Source organism: Antechinus flavipes, chromosome 4 (genome assembly GCF_016432865.1).
Source record: "Antechinus flavipes isolate AdamAnt ecotype Samford, QLD, Australia chromosome 4, AdamAnt_v2, whole genome shotgun sequence".
In the NCBI taxonomy this organism is placed as follows: domain Eukaryota; kingdom Metazoa; phylum Chordata; class Mammalia; order Dasyuromorphia; family Dasyuridae; genus Antechinus; species Antechinus flavipes.
Window position 1 is genome coordinate 148,094,146 of NC_067401.1, and position 16,151 is coordinate 148,110,296.

At 44.3% G+C, this 16,151-nt stretch overlaps 2 protein-coding genes and 1 long non-coding RNA gene across 5 annotated transcripts in view; 1 reads left to right on the top strand and 2 right to left on the bottom strand.

Annotated features, from left to right (window-relative positions):
* The window catches only part of RECQL5 (RecQ like helicase 5), a 36,224-nt gene that overhangs the window by 12,379 nt on the left and 7,694 nt on the right, over positions 1–16,151 (top strand). For both annotated transcript variants that reach the window (XM_051995078.1, XM_051995077.1), the window contains exon 8: positions 303–382. In XM_051995078.1, coding sequence (XP_051851038.1) covers positions 303–382 — 80 coding nt within the window. The remainder of the gene's footprint in view (positions 1–302; positions 383–16,151) is intronic.
* LOC127560469 (uncharacterized) lies at positions 3,698–5,375 on the bottom strand. Its single transcript, XR_007953339.1, has 2 exons — positions 4,973–5,375; positions 3,698–4,385 (listed from the first exon to the last, which is right to left on the bottom strand). It is a non-coding gene; the product is annotated as an uncharacterized LOC127560469 (long non-coding RNA).
* SMIM5 (small integral membrane protein 5) lies at positions 7,561–15,098 on the bottom strand. Of its 2 annotated transcripts, none has more exons than XM_051995085.1 (3): positions 14,693–15,098; positions 9,537–9,685; positions 7,561–8,488 (listed from the first exon to the last, which is right to left on the bottom strand). In XM_051995085.1, exons 2-3 carry the CDS (start codon positions 9,661–9,663, stop codon positions 8,379–8,381), a joined length of 237 nt encoding a protein of 78 aa, XP_051851045.1. In that variant the 5' UTR covers positions 9,664–9,685; positions 14,693–15,098; the 3' UTR covers positions 7,561–8,378. The 2 variants fall into 2 exon arrangements, with proteins under 2 accessions (XP_051851045.1, XP_051851044.1); XM_051995084.1 differs by having other exon boundaries at positions 9,537–9,690.

Here is a 16,151-nt window from a genome sequence, read left to right on the forward strand (position 1 = left end):
GTTCAAATTTATTCTTAGACACTTCACACTTCCTAGTTCTGTGACCCTGGGCAAGTCATTTAACCCCAATTGCCTCAGGGAAAAAAAAATATTAAAGTGGGCTAAAACATTATAAAGTGGTCAGATTTGTGAAGAATTTTGTACAATTCCATGTCAGGCTGCCCTTATACTGTGTGGAAAAAACATCAGGCATGTAGTTTGAAAGGCTCAGTGCTCACTCTTGCCTAGTGCCCATGCACAGGGCAGATGGAACTTGCACTGGGCTGGGAATTCTTATTTCATTGGCCTTTGATTACCTCTAGGAAAAGAGAGGGAACAAGGACTGTGATAAAGCGAGCATGGCAGCTTTCGAGTCCCTGGTGGACTTCTGTGAGAACGTGGGGTAAGTAACATTTCTTATTTGGAATTGAATGAAATTAGTTTGAGTATTTCCCTCCCCTAGAGTAAGTATTGTTAATATGAAAAGATCAGAAAAAGCAACTCTTTTCCATTAAGGTGGGACTTCTGGAGGAAAACAGTGCTGCTTCTCCCCAGTCTACCTTTGGGCAGCTTTTTCAGTAGAATGGCAGCTTACTTTAAGACCCAAGTAATCCTAAGTACCTGACCCAGTTCATCTCTTGGGCTGCTGTGATTTAGTTTGAAGAAATTGGCTGTTACAACTGAGAAGCAAATTAGCCTTTTCAATTCAAATTAATTCATAGTCTTCCTTTATTGAACAACTTTTTTTTCAAAAAGCCTCTATGCTAAGTGATGAGGGTGACACAGAGATGAAAAAAATACATTCTCTTCTGACCTCATGGATCTTACAGTATAGTCTGGAAGAAAAGACACATAAAACTGGCTAGGAATGGGATCTCTTCTGTCTGATGGAAATTAGGAAGCATTGCATGTTCATGAAATGTTCCATTTGAAGTGGTTCAGAAAGCATGGATAGGATTGAAACATAAGAAATTTGGGACACAGGCTTTTTCTCCAATAAGATAAATGGTATAAGAGCTACAGGGTATGGATTCTATTCTGAGAATAAGGAATGGGGTTGATAAAGGGAGTAGTAGAAGATAATGAAGGTTGGAGCCAAATTGTGGAGGATTCCGAATACAGCAAGCAAGTAACAGGAAGAGTAATGTGATCAAAGCTGCTTTTTTGGAAACGTAATGGGGCAGCAGTTGTTGGGAAGTTTGGGTAGAAGAACCATGGAGATTAGGGAGGCCAGGACAGAGGGTGACTGCTGCCAGAGCTGACCAAAAGTGGTGAGACCAGAAAGGAGGGGAAATGTGTGTAACAGATATGACTCACAGCCTCTTACCTTCATGGGGATGGGATGGGGCAGGGCCCAAGAGAGGGAGGAATCTGGGGGCTGATGATCAGCCTGGGTCTGTAGAGGGCATGGATTACTTCTGGAAAGAAGGCATTAAGGGAGTGGTGGAAGTCAGGGCTGCCTCTGGAAACTAGAGCTGTTCCATGTGAAATGTATGTTTTGGGTGATTCCCCTGCAGCAATATGTAGAAGGATTGGGGAAAGGAGATGCTGAAAGCAAGGAGGCCAGTCAGGGGGATGCTCCAGTGGTCTTGAAAAGATCCCAGGAGCCTATACTAGGCAGATTTGTGGCAGTGAGAAGAGAAAGGAGGGGATATTTGTCATTGGTCATTCCAAACCCCCCAGAAGCTCTAGTATTCCTCTCACCCTCTTTTGTTCTTGGCTCTATTACTTTCTGATCTTCTCTAATGAGAAAGTGGCTCCCAGACGGAAGTAATTTCCTTCTCCATAATTTGACTTGGCCAGATTATGAACCACACCCAACAGGCAGGACTAGTGGGTTGGAGTTCAGTAACTACCCTTTCCCACAGCTAGTGTTGGCCTGTGTTCTCAGTGCCTGAAATTAGAGGGAGCTGCTAAACTAGGTCTTTTGAGGCTCTCTGGAAAAGGCTTTCATTTATGCTAAGAGATGAAAGAGCCAAGTGTTCTTGCTAATTGTCAGACCCGCTTTGGACTTTGGTTCTGCTTCCTGGAAAAAACTCTGGATGCCTCTTTGGGCGGTGGGGGACATAGGGCCAAGTTCTCCACAGGGGTTCAGCTCCTTGCCACAGACACAGAGGCCTTACAGAAGGGGCAGTCCAGGGAATCTGCAGCTGGGCTTCCTTTTTGGAGTCAGGGACACACTAGTCCTATACTGCCTTTGGCATTTTCTTCTCTTTGCCTCAATGGACATGTCTGTCTATGGTCTTTTCTCTCTCCATTCTGTCCCCCTTCCAACTCCACATACATTTCTCCCTGATTTCATCTCTGAATTTCCTGCCCAACTTGTCCATGGGAGGAATCACTGAGTCTATCATAGTACTCAAGGGTCAGAGAGGCAATTCTAGTCCCTGTGTCCTGAAGAGCTTTCTGGAATTAAGGGAAACCATTCATTAAAATGTACAATGTAAAGGTGTGGTGCAGTGGATAGAGCACCAGTCCTGAATTCAGGAGGACTTGAGTTCAAATCTAGTCTCAGACACTTAACACTTCCTAACTCTGTGACCCTGAGCAAATCACTTAACCCCAATTGCCTCAGCAAAAAAAAAAAAAAAAGTATTAAAGTGGGCTAAAACATTATAAAGTGGTCAGATTTGTGAAGAATTTTGTATATTTCCATGTCAGGCTGCCCTTACACCGTATTGGAAAAAACATCAGACATGTAGTTTTACAATACCTGTATTTTCTAAAACAACCCACCCCAATTTTAAGTTAGAGTTGCCTTGGCTGCTTCCTTTAATTAAAAAGTCCTTAGAAAGGAACTTTTAGGACAGAGGTAGGAGAAAATGGTGTGGGAAGCAATTAGATAGAGCAGGGATATATTAAGCACATCACAAAAAACAGTATACAGAATGAGTATAAGTGAAGGATAATAAATTTCTCTTTTATTATTTTAGCAGAGCATTATTTTTTTAATCTCTTCTTTTAACCAAGAAGTAACTTTTCCTTGTGTAGGGATATGCTCTTAATAATTTTATATCACTTTTATTTTTAGGCAGATATTGATATACTTATTTTAGACAGATGTTGATTCTAGTATATATAGATTCTATATATATATAGATTATAGTTTTTGTTATTTATCACATGCTTATTCAGGAGAAAATTTCTGATTGGAATTATTGTAATTATGATTGAATGTCTGCATTTAAAAATATTCAAACAAATTCAAAATATCTCTTCTCTGGAAAAATAAAAGAGGATCATTGGACTCTGAACACCTAGAATCAAAAAATCAGTTGATGTTTATTAAAAAGTAATGGGGAGCTTTCTGCTGTGGTATCCTTCATGGTAGAGTAGAATTGCATAGGGCAAATGGGAATCTGTAAGTGGCAGCTCAAGCCTTAGGTTCACATGTGGTAAGAGGAGATGCTCAAGGTAGAGACTTGAATAAAAACAATTATTGGTTTTTTTCTGTCATTCTCGGATTCTAGGCTACAGGCCTAGGATGGAAACATTGATTTTTCATGATGGGGCTTTTTATTTGATGTTATTGTAATGAACACCATTTAGTTTCCATTTGGGAAATATTAACACTTTGAGGGGAAAGGGATTGTGCTGTTAGCCCTTAATTGAGTTGGGCTACAGGCAGTGAGGACCCTGTAGTCCTATCCCCATATTAACTTTATGAGTGAATCTTCCTCAGGAATTTGTGGCTAAACAGAAAATTAAACTCTCAGGATTTGAAGAATTTAAAGGAATTGGTTTTATTTGTTTTTTGCCCCTAACCATCCCTGCCAAGATGTGTTGTCTTGATCTTTAACTGCTGTACTCAGCCTTTTAGAGTCTTCAATAGAAGTAGTCTAAAACAGGAGAAATGTGGCTAGGTGGAAGGCCAGGGTGGAGGAGCTTGCTAGATGTGATTTTTCCTGCATTATATTCTCCTCTTCCCTCATCTCTCCCCACATCTTTAGTGAAGACATTGAAGGACTTATCCTGGAGCAGGAAGACATAAGACTACAGGCCAGATACCACAGAACATTCTCCATTCTCAGAGAATCATCTTGTCCAACCCTCCAAAAACGATCTCTTCAACTTCTATTATTTTAGAATCTCACAGTATCCTCGGTGGAGGTCATTGACCAGAGGACTTGACTTTGGGTAGAGGTGATGGCTTTCTGGCAGGGATTGGCAGACAAATTTCTTCTCTTTTCATAAAAGTTAATTTGCTTCATTTTTTTGAGATTTGGGAGTCAGACATCGCAGGCAGAGGTTGAAAAAAATTGCAAAGAGTAAGAAAACCACAATTGTGAGGTAGAACAAGAACATTACCAGCAAGGGCCCATACGACCATGGGTCACTTAAGTTCTTTGATTTAGGGTTCTGGATAAAATCTTCTGCAACAGATGATACAGATTCCTCCATTGTACCTGCAAGGGAAGATGTAGGCTGGTGGGCAAAATCTATAGCCAAGAATATGCTTCTGTACCTCTACTTCTGTGCTTCTTTTCTTAATCATTTAAGTAAAATGTTGGCCTATTTGAGTCATTGGGCATAAGATGGAATGACTGTCAAACAGCTGAGAAAAATCAGGGAATATCTTAAAACACATTGTCTCCCTATATTTGCTTTTTAGCTACACTTCCTTATATTAAACGGAAATGGAAGTGAACAACCCAACCCCAACTCATTTCTTGAGTCCTTCCCAAGTGAAGCCCAAGTGCCACTTCATGTCCTTCACCCCATATGATTCCTGTCCTGGTTACCGGGTCATTTGGAAGATTTTTAGAGGATATGCATGGGAACCAAAATGGGGCGGTATCTTCAGAATCATCTTGGGACTGAGATCTAAAAGGAGATTCTCAGAAAACTGTCCATGGGGGCAGACACCCCTGCCATGGAGTCCTTTGGGAAGGGAGCTGACATAGCCAGAGGGTTGGGATCTGGAAAACCGACTGGAGTAATTGTTACTTAATTCTGTTGTCACTATTGTGTATGCTCTGTCCCCCCCACCTACGGCAATTTGAAGTTGTCAGTCCAGACTTCAATCCACTGCACAAATAAGCTCGCTGGAGCTGTTCTGAGACATTGAGGAGACAGCAGGTAGAAAGGGCTGGTATCTCTAATCAATGTTAGAAAGAAGAACTAGATCCCTCTGTAACTACTTCCACACCATTGTTACCAAGGCAACAAGGCAGAACTGCATGTGGCTGCCTGGCAACAACAATCATTTCCCTTCAACTTTCCATATTCATCCCTCAGGTGGTGTGCTGCCCTTTTATGACATCTTATTCCCTTGTCTCCCTCTCATTGTCCTTGATGTTCATTTTAAACAAATCACTACTATATGACAACATTCAAAGTGTGGGGAGGATGCTGTGCAGTAGGATTTCCCCCAGCTAACGTGCCTGAGGCCAATTCCTTACCTGATGATGACTGTCTAGGTGATCTAGAAGACCTGCTGTACAGCACAGGAAAAGCCCGAAGCCAGTTCTGCCCAAGCCTTTGAAAATGTCCTTTAAGTGTTGGGGTGAATGATTAACTATAACCCTGCCCAGTTCTTCCTGGTACTAGTTTCTGGGGAAAGAAAGAATTCTTATCACAACAGAAACCTTATACTTCATTTTTCTGGGCAAGACGTTTCCCTAACTGCCTCTCCTAAGACAAGTCCACATATCTCTTTAATGATGTGATTGAGAAAATTGAGAGAACTAAAACGGTGTTTCTTTGTGCAACCTAGGGATTTCCACTCTGGCTACAATATAGCCTTCAAGAACATCTGTGTGTTATTCCTTCCCTAAACATCAGTCATCTATTGACTAGGATTAGGCCTTGATATGTTTGCAGCCTATTGCTATTTCTTTTTTGCAAAGAGTAGCTCCTCAGAGTTACTTCCCTGTTCTTGTTCTCCATGTTCACTTTTCCTTAATTAAAAAAAACAAAACAAACAAAAAAAAATTTACCAGCTTTCCCAGAATTCAGAAGGAATCTGCTAGTTTCAGTGGTTTGACAGGTACCTGCCATGTTGGCTCAAACCAAGTTCACTAACCTGGGTGCAATTTAAATGAACCTGGAGTTCTTTCAGAGTCTTGTGAAATATGACAACCAGCCAGGGCATTGCCCTTAGGGTAGAGTGGGAGACATCTGCCTGTAACCAAGGTCCTGTGTGGGCAGGACTCCTGCTTCTAGGATTTGGGAAGAAGTGGTCAACACCCCTACAAGTTATATTAGTTTTAGCAGTAGAGCTTTATTTGACTATCTGATAGGAAGAGAGAGTCCTAGTACTGAGGAAGGGCTTATATGTAACAATATTTAGGGCAGCAGCAACATTAGATAAAATCCAAGGTAAATTAATTCAAACCTCACTACCATCACCTTTCATTGCTTCTCCCTACTCTTTTTATAGAAGGCCTCCTCCCCTATCTGCCTGCTTGGCTTTTGTTTTTGTTTTTTTCCTGAGAAAAAAGGAGACTTTACCCTTTTGAGTCCCACCCATTCATGTGGTGGTTATTTTGAGAAAGAGTTGAGAGAGTGTGTGTGTTTGGGGTGGGAACTGATCGACTTCGATGGAGATAGCGAAACCAGATCCTGGGTCTATGCTTCAAGTTGGAATCCCATAAGTGGAATGAATTATGGGATTTGGAATTGGGAGGCTGATCTTCTACATATATTCAGGTGTGTCGACTCATAAAGTACTACTGTTCCCCTTCTTCCAAGCACAGTTGTTTGTAGCCTTTATTGCCAAAGCCCATTGGATTCTTGTACTGCTTTTAAAATTTTTATTGGGCTGTTGGGGGGTAGGGGCAGGAAAATATTTGTGTCAGATGAAAATAGTTCCTCCCATTGTCTTTAGTCTTAACCTGTCCAACTAGTGCATGAAAATCAGGAAGTGAAACCAGCAAACAATGCTTGCCTTTCCTGATCTGGTGAGCATAGCCAGGTTCCTGGACTAAACAGAGGCAGTAGGGAGAGGTAGCAGAGCTCTGTGGGGTTAAGTATTTATTCTCAGGTAGCCAGGATAGTGACTAGGAACAGAAAAGGAACTAAATTAGAAATGTTTTTCATTTGGTGGCTTTGGGTAATTATTGACTTGAAAAAACGAGAAATCACATGCTCTTGGCAATCCCACCATTTGTGGAATCCCTTTCCTCCTTTCACCTTCAATCCTGTGTTTATATCTTTTTCCACCTGAAAAATTCCTTCGAATAGGAACAGAAAACTAGCTGAGGGTAGGAGGGAAAGTAGTGTGCTGAATTTTAGATCCAGTTCTGAAACTGCTTTTTAAGACTTCAGGACCAAATCTAGAGACCAGAAGTAGCAAGAGACCATTGACACTTCCATTCATCTCTGAAGTTTGGGCAAGATGTTTTTGTTGCCTCCTTCTTACATTGCAGTTGAGGGAAAATAGGAGATGAGACAGGAGTTCCATAGAAATCCTAGTTCTAGCTGAATGCCTCTGAGCCACCCTCATCTGTATTCCTTCTCTAGTGAGTGTTATTTTAACAGATGTTTTGTTCCATTGGGATATTTGGCTTTGATACAGCAAATGGGCAAACCAGTCCCCCCAAGAGCACATTCCCCTGAAAACATTAGGACAAAATGGAATGATTGTGACTGTCGTTTCCCACGTTTGTATTTACCATTTGTTAACAAAAAGAATTTATATTTTAATAATTTGGTGACAATATCTTCTGTTATATTTGATCTGAGTTTTGCTGCCTTTTTACTATTTAACAGATTGTTCCACATTTATTCAAACCAACCTTCTACATGGTTCTTAATTCCTCTATTTGGGTGGTTTTCATGCGCACTTGTATAGGAAAAGGATAGAGAAGGCAGCACCAATTAATTCCCTTGAAGCTTCTTAACCTCCTTCTCCCCTACTAATAGACCAGTCCTGAAACTCCATGGTACCTGTTACCTTAATAGCACTTTTACTTAGAAGACAAAAGCACATCCTAGAAGAAAGGCATTTTCTCATTCACATGGGTTTCAAGACATGTTAATCATAATACAATCTGGCTGCTTCTTTGGTATGGATTAATTGAGTTCTTCCATGGCTGAGAATGAGATTGTCCTTCTCAAGGCCCTGGGGACAGGCCTACTTCCCTTTCTTTATGGTAAGGCACAGACCAAGAAAGGAATGAAGACCATTTGTCCATAGTCTCTGGCACTGTTGGCTTATCTTTGGCATCTCTTGTTCAGCTGAAGGTTCATCTGGACCTAGTGGCTCCCCACTTTTGTCGTCAGGTCCGTATCTGGAGCCGGAGCTGGGGGGGGGCCTTTACCTAAGTGGCTGCAGCTCAGCCTGTTGTGGGTCCTCTCAGCAAGCTGGAGCTCTCTGTCTGTCCCTTGTCTCACCTGTTGCAGGGCCATGGCCAGAAGCCCTGGCAGGATTGGGCAGCCTTCTGCTCTGCCTCCTCTCACGATGGTGTCATGGGCTGGACCTGAATCTTCCTGCTTCTCTGGTCAGGGGAGCAGCACTGGGTACAGCAACAGCTGCAGGCTATTACCAATAACAGCAGCACCGTGGCTAGGGTGGGAGGACGGGGGAAGGGAGGAAAGAAAAGGAAATCTGCATTCCTTGGTTTTTCCGAAGAAAAAATCAAGGGGTGATTGGCCAAGATCAGCCCAGGGTACCCGGAAACAAGGTTTAAACTTTGAGGTTACTTTAGGGCAAGGTCAAGGCAGGGAGTTAGACTCTGCCTGGTTCAAGGTCCTTGGAGCCAGACCAGGCCAGAGTTCTCTGGCTCCGAAGGAACATTTCATTCCGTTTCACGCCAGAGTTGTGCGGCATAGCTCATGTTCATTAGGGCAGCTAGAGCTCTTATTTATGAGTTCTCTGCTCCTGGAGAAGCTTTCAGGCTGGGTGTTGCTCTCCTCAAAGATCTGGGTGAGATGTCATAAGGGTGGCACAGTGGAGAGAGTGCTGGGCCTGGAGTCAGGAAAACCCAAGTTCAAATCTGTCCTCAGAGTCTTAGGAGCTCTGGGACCCTGGGCAAGAACCTCACCTCTGGCTGCCTCCATTTCCTCAAATTGTATATCAAATAGGGTTAATAATGGTACCTAGCACAAAAAATTGTGAGAATCAAATGAGAGGATATTTGTAAAGCACTTAACCCAGTGGCTGGGACACATTAGGTTCTATATAAATGCTTATTTCCTCTCCTTCCTCCTCATTTCCCAGTTATAGGTTGGAGAATCTAATAAAGTTAGTTCTAGATCTGTTCTCTGTTAACTATGGTTACTACCCCTGCTCCTCCTCCCATATACCCCTGGCCTCTTTCCTTACATCTGTCTCCCTATTCTTGCCTCTTGCCCCAAATTGCCACACCTCCACTGCTGTCAGACTGACTGCCCTCACTTCTCTTCACTCTTTGATTACCAAGTTCAAGTTTCCCCTTAGCTACCTCCATTCTAGAAGACACAATCTTGAAAGAAATCTTTTTGTGACCTCTACCCCCAAATCTTCCCTTGGGCCAACCCGGGGCTAGGCCATCAACTCAACCCATTTGCTGGCTGTCAGTTTCTCGATGCTAAGAGATCTGGATGCCAAAGAAACCTGAAGTCCCCTAACTTACCAATGAAGAAGAGAATGACAGAGAAGGCTGCAATCTCAACGGGCTCGGCCTGAGGCAGCTTCTGTAATTTAAGAAGGAACTTCTGGCCCATCGAGTGCATCTCCTGCAGAAAGTTCTGGGTTGCCATGCTCACCACACCTCCTTCTAGCCTGTACTGAGAAAGACAGAGAGGCTGGAGTGAGTTAGCACAGTGCCTCCATACAACTCGGGAGCACCAGAGATCTGCCTTCTACCCACCCTCCACATCGGACTGCCCCATATCTCACTCACAGAACAAGTTTGTCAGGTCTCAGCCATCCTTTCCCTCCTGGGTCACATGGGGAGTTGATCAGGCATTTACCTGCTTGGTTTAGCCCCTCCCTGGCTGGGAGATCTAGACCCTTTTCCTCCCCAGACTTATCCCCTGAGTGATGAAATTCAGTGATGCATGTACAGAATTCCCTTGTTCTTTTCCAAAGGTTTCCTTCTAGGAGAAGAGTTCTACTCCTACTCTGCTAATGGGAGTCCAATTGGTGAACTCAGTCATAAGGATAAGCCTCCAGCTGTGGTCCTGAAGCAACCTGATAGTCATTCAAGGATGTGGATGTGTTTGTGTACTAACTGGACATTGCTGTTGCATTCCTTTGTCTCTGGACAGCACTTCTTGGTTCTGTCTTATACTTCCAACTGGCAGAACCACACTTCAACATCTTAACATTAAGTGACAGGTGGCTCTCCTTGGTCCTATTAGTGAAGTAGGAATGGAATTTTTTCCCCAGAAGTAAAGCATTGGAAGTGAACAAGGACATTTGGCTCATGGATTATTGAATGTCATCATTTCCTGGGAACAATAGGGAGAAAAAGAATACAGATCTCCCAAGAATGTGCTCTTTTAGGAATTCAGTTAGTGTTGATCTTTTTGTGAAGGGTGATTAAGTCTTTTTTCCAAAGACTTAAAAAACTAAAGCATACCCATGTTTTTAAGCGTCTAAGCCAAAATGGCTCTACCCAGGCTTTCAGCAGCTCTAAGCTCTTGTTCTCATTGCTGAGGACTCCTCTTATCACTTTTCCTTGCATCCTGTGCTCTCACAAGGAGAAGAGGATGGGTGACAATTTGTCCTTCTAGTTGCCACAAAGAGGTTTTCTATCTTGGGGCTGGGGTTTAAATTCCAGTCTTTCAAGTCTCAATTACAGGGGCTGGTTTGATTAGTGCCAGTCCTTCCTTCCTGTCTGACATGGAGGAAAACACCCTTAGATAAATAGCTGTTTAGCCTCTCCCAGCCACTACCAGCAAGGCTCATTCTTATTCATAGTAGCCTCTGGGAGCCTGGAGCATCTCCAGGGCCTAGCCAGAAAACTAAAGTAAGATCTGTGGGAAGGTATTTTCCTTTGGGGAAGAAGGAGTGTTTTGGAGATCAGTGTTGCCCTGCTGGAAACCTGAGAACAGAGCCCTATTTCAGTCCAGTACCCTGCCCAGACCTATTACACCGAAGGATGTAGGCAAGAAGCAATTGGAGACAGGAGCCGACACCTAGCTGGTTTTTGGCCTCTCTTGTTTCTGCTTGGCACAGGATTGGAGTGTCTGTCAGTTGGATTGTGGTGCATTCTCTGATGCCGCTCCTCAGCCATATTTCCTCATAGTTGATTAAGCCCACTTGGCCTTGTTGTTTGTCCCTAAATAGACAACTTCATTCTAGGAGCCTTGGCTGTGAATTCGAACTTAGACACTATGCTGGATATGATCTGGCTAGGGAGCAAGAGCTGACTGCCTTTCCCCTTCTCTATCCTTTATGGTAGATCCCCTCTATCTTTGCTCATGCTTCTGCCTCTGTTGATTGCCATTTCCTGTAGATGATCATTAGCGTAGCCTTTGATTATGTTCAAAAATGTCTTTAAAGATCTGGGTTGCCATGCCAAAAGACCTGCCCAGTGGGCTATACTTTGGACAGCAGAAAGGCGTTTTGTATGGACAGCAGTCTACTCCAGAGGATCTTTTTGGAGTAGTCAGGGTAGCTCAAGAGCTTGAGAACATAGTGCATCCAGATCCCTTGCCTCACTGTGCAGCTAGTCTCTTCACTTTCTTTAAAGAAGAAATGCAGATTGGCCTCCTGGATCCTTCCGAGAATGAAAAGTAGTAAGGAACTGGAAATTGAGTGGATGCCCATCAGTTGGGAAATGGCTGAATGTAATGGAATATAATTGCTCTATAAGAAATGATGAGCAGGCTGATTTCAGAAAAGCTTGGAAAGATTTATATGAACTGATGTTGAGTGAAGTGAGCAGAACCAAGGACATTGCACACACTGTAACAACACAATTATCTGATGATCAACTGTGATGGAGTTGGCTCTTTTTAACAATTAGGTAGCCCAGGGCAATTCCAACAAATTTGTTCTGGAAAGTGCCATGAGCATCTAGAGAAAGAACTGTGGAGACTGTGGATCAAAGCATAATAGTTTCCACCTTTTTGATGATGTTGTTTTGTTTGCTTGATTTTTTTTTCCCTTTTATCATGTTTTTTTTTTTCCCATTCCCTTTTGATCTGATTTTTTCTTATGCTGCATTATGAATGTGGAAGTATGTTTAGATGAATTATACAGGTTCAGTCTATATAGGATTGCTTGCTTCCTAGAGAAGGGGAAGAAAATTTGGAACACAAGGTTTTGCAAAGATGAATTTTGAAAACTCTCTTTACATGTATTTGGAAAAAAATACTATTAAAAAAAAAAAAAAAGGCACACCAGCCCTGAAGTCAGGAGGACCTGAGTTCAAATCTGGCTTCAGACACTTAACACTTCCTAGCAGGGTGACCCTGGACAAGTCACTTAATCCTAATTACCTCAGGGGAAAAAAAGGAATAAGGTCAGAAGCTCCAAGCAGCCACTGATTAATGCCAACATCTGCTCAAAGGACTGACCAGCTCATGAATAAGTAAACTGCTGTGGGAATGCTGAAAACCAGTGGAAAATTGTAGCAGCCATTATTTCCAAGAAAGCAAAAGGAGTCCATCCAGTGACCTTCACTTTGTTCTTGCCCCCCTGAAAGGAAGAAGGCTTCCAAGTAGATATCAAGAGAATGCAAAAAATGTACACAAACATGCACTCCCATCCATGTGTCCCATATTTTCTAGCAGGCTATTTAAAGAGTAGTTACTAATGCTCTTGGTCTCTAGTTTCCCAATGTAAGGAGCAGTCATCAGGTGACTGTCATCTGTGGCATGTGTTCTGACCAGTGCTTCTCAGTGAGCCCCTAAATATTCCCAGCTGCTAGCACAACTGCCAGAATTAGTGCGCTCTCTCCTCTCTCTCTTTCTCTTTCTCTCTCTTTCTCCCCCTCTCCCCCTCCCTTCCTCCCTCTCTCCTTTTCTCTCTCTTCCAAAGAGCTCTCAGCTCTCTGAGGTTTCATCTTCAGGCTAGCCATTATTGTTGTTATTATGTAAAGTGTACATTTCCGGCACATGCTGGAATAGTCTGTTCCCATCATGTGCTGCCTGACTATTCCTTGAGAGTAGGGAGTTGATACTCACATTCTCATCTGTTCCTACTCATTTGATTCAGTGCTCTTTCAGGATTGGGAGAGACTGGAAAATTAGGAGCAGCCGCCTACCCCCAGCATCAGACACTAAGGAGGAAGGTTCCCTGTCTCAGAGCTGTCGTGGGTTCAGGGCTGCATTGTGTGTCCCAGTGGTTCCCCTGGAGCAAGTTTTGACAGCTGAGAACCCGTCCCATGCAGGAAGTCAGAACCCCTCATGGAAGAGTGGTTTTAGTTAGCGGTTTCCATGTGGCAGTATCTCAATGGAGACAGAGAGAGCGATGGCTTTTTTTGTCATCAGTACCCTGCGTCCCTTCCTGTCAGGCTCCCTGAAACTCTGACCGAGAGTCGTTTCCCTCAGTTGACCACGTGGTTCCCATTGCTGCAGAAGTTTTCTTCTCAACTGCTGGTGGAAGAAACCTTGGCTATATCCCATCCCCTCAGCAGTGCCAAGAACACTTGGCCTATTCCTTGGTCTCCACTTTTCCCTAGTTGTTATTCTTTCCTATTGGAAAACAGCTCTGTTGCTTTGGAGAAAAAAGGAACTAGAAAAGCGACACAGGTTAAGGGGTGTGTGTGTGTTCATTCCTAGGGCTTGGGGAGGATGCAGCCTTTACTCATTAGGGCTCTCAGCCAAGAGATTTGCTCCCAGGCTAGGACTCCTCTGTGCTGCCTGAGAGGGCTACTTCAAGGCCTGTACCTCACAAGCTGCCACTATCTTAAGCTTGAATCTCCCATGTCCAGGCTGTTCCTGAGGCCCCTGCTTTCTCTCCCCCAAGTGGGGGAGTGGTGCCCAGGGTGAGGCACCCATGATGAGAAAACAGGCCTGGCAGCAGACCAGGAGAGTTGGGTTTCTCTCCTTTCCCAACCACTGCCCCTCTAAGGCACTGGCACGCTGGTTGTGAGGGGAGGGAAGTGGGTCTGGGTCTTTTGCTGCCAGAACAAAAAAGGAAGGACAGCTAGATACCAGAAGCAGAGTTGGCTAACTGGGGAAGCTTGTCTGGTGAATGCCAGCCCTTGAGCCCAAGCTAGGAGAGTCTCCTTAGCTGGGAGAATGAAAGGAAGGGCTCTGCTGTGAGAAAGGTATTTTGGTCATTCAGAAAGCAGTCCAATGGGTTTTCCACTGCACATCTTTCATTTGGGACTTCTTAACCTACTACTGATAGTAAGCTCTCCTAAATAGTAGAGATTCTCTAACTAACCTGCAGACATCCCTTAGGTGTCTGCGGGCCCCAGTGCATCCCACTCTGCTGAGGTTGAGGTGATTCCTGCACTTGCTCTTACCTGCAGTTCAGCAAAGCAAAGTGGGCCAAAGAAAGGAGAAAATCAGCCACCCTCCCCCGCCCCCAACAATGTTTCACGATTTTTACCTTCTTCCAAACCAGCGCCCAACACCTTAATCAAGAAAGGAGGGAGTTGGAGCCACCAGTGTGACTGTGGGAGTGGTCGTGGGGTCCTTTGGCACTCACTGATCCTTCACAGACTTTGGTGGCCCCTTGTTCTCTCCCTCCTGAAGGACATCTTGTAGCCCCCCCCCCTCCTCCCAGCCTGCAGTCAGCACCACTGAACTCAGGGCTCCGACTTGGGACAATTGCCTGTCCCCAGTTTGCCTCTGAGCCCTGAGAAGCGCGCCTGCCCAGCCTTACCCCAGGAGAGTGCGGCTCTCTTCTGCCGTCGGGCCTTCACCTCATCCTGCCCCTCTCTGGCGTCTCTCTCCCAGCTCCACTTCCCTGAGATCCACTCAGAGGAGCTCTTTTCTCCTGCTGACAACCAGCTGCTCTCTCTGCCTTGGCTTTTTTGTTGTTGGTTGTCCAGGAGATGTGAAGTTTCAGATTACAGGGGAAGGGGGAGGGAAGGGGCAGAGCCAGCTGGTGGTGGCTACTCCCCCAGCACAGGCATCTCACACTTGCTGGGAACTTGGATTTTACATTTCATTTACTTGGATCCACAGCCTGTCTGAGTGGGGGGAGAGGGGACAGAGGAAAGCAGAGGGAAGAGGTGAAGAACCGCCTCTCTTCTGCTGCACTGCTTCCTGTGCCCATTTTGTGGTGAGCTGTTCTGGGGTCTGGCTGGGCCTGCCCACTTCGGGATGTTGACTTGAACTGTTTCACTCTGATTAGATCAGAGCAGTTCCTAGAATTCTCTTGCTAAAGACAACCCGAGGGATTTCACCTCAGACAGGGTGGGGAAAGAAGTGAGATGCCCAGAGAACAGGCTCCACCTGGGGATGGGTTTACTTCTCTATTTTTTGCCAGATCCCCTTCTTTTTGCCTACCAGACCCCCTTTGCCTTTTTGCCTAGCTTAGACCACTCTTTTAGGAAAGTTAGAGCATTGGAATAAGTAGATTGCTCAGACCACCCATGTTTAATCTGTCTGTCTTGTTTCTCCAAAGCAGTTTATCCTCACAGATCCCTGGGAAAGACCTCCTTTTAGCTCTTGTGATTACTCAGGATTAAAGGACATGAGTGAAAATCTGGACTCTATATCCTCCACATTTTTATCTAACCCTAAGATTAGCAGATGTATAAATGGTGCTGTGGTATCCCTATATGATTCAGAAGGTCCTTCCAATAGAGGAAAATAGGTAGTTTCCTCGGAAGTCTGACCGAAGGCAACAGCTTACCATGTAGTGTGACTGTAATAATAAAGGGATTAGTGCCCAGGAAAGTCCTTTCTATTTTATTTTTATCAGATTAGGCCTAGAATCCTTAGTGTCATCTTCAGGCTCCTCAGTGACCTCTTCCTTTTCCTAACTGAAACTCAAGAGCAAAAAAACAGAAACAAAAACAAATCAATTTGAGTGGCTTTTTTTTCCTCAGGGTCTAAGTAGGCTAAGGAAATTTCCATCATGTACAGTGGGGCTCATTGCCCCACATTCCTATCTCCCTGATCTCATCCCCCACCCCCAGTCTCAAGGGTGAGTCCTTTTGAATTGAGGGGATGGAGCCTTTTAACATTTGGCTGTCATGCCACAGTGGCAGGCCAAGCAGTCCCCAGGGCAGAGAGAGGAATTGAATGTGGACCCACTCTGCCCAGCTGTCAAAGGGGCCCTTTTTCTGAAGACAAAACCTCAGTGAGTCAGAGCTCAGTGGTGATGGGAGTGG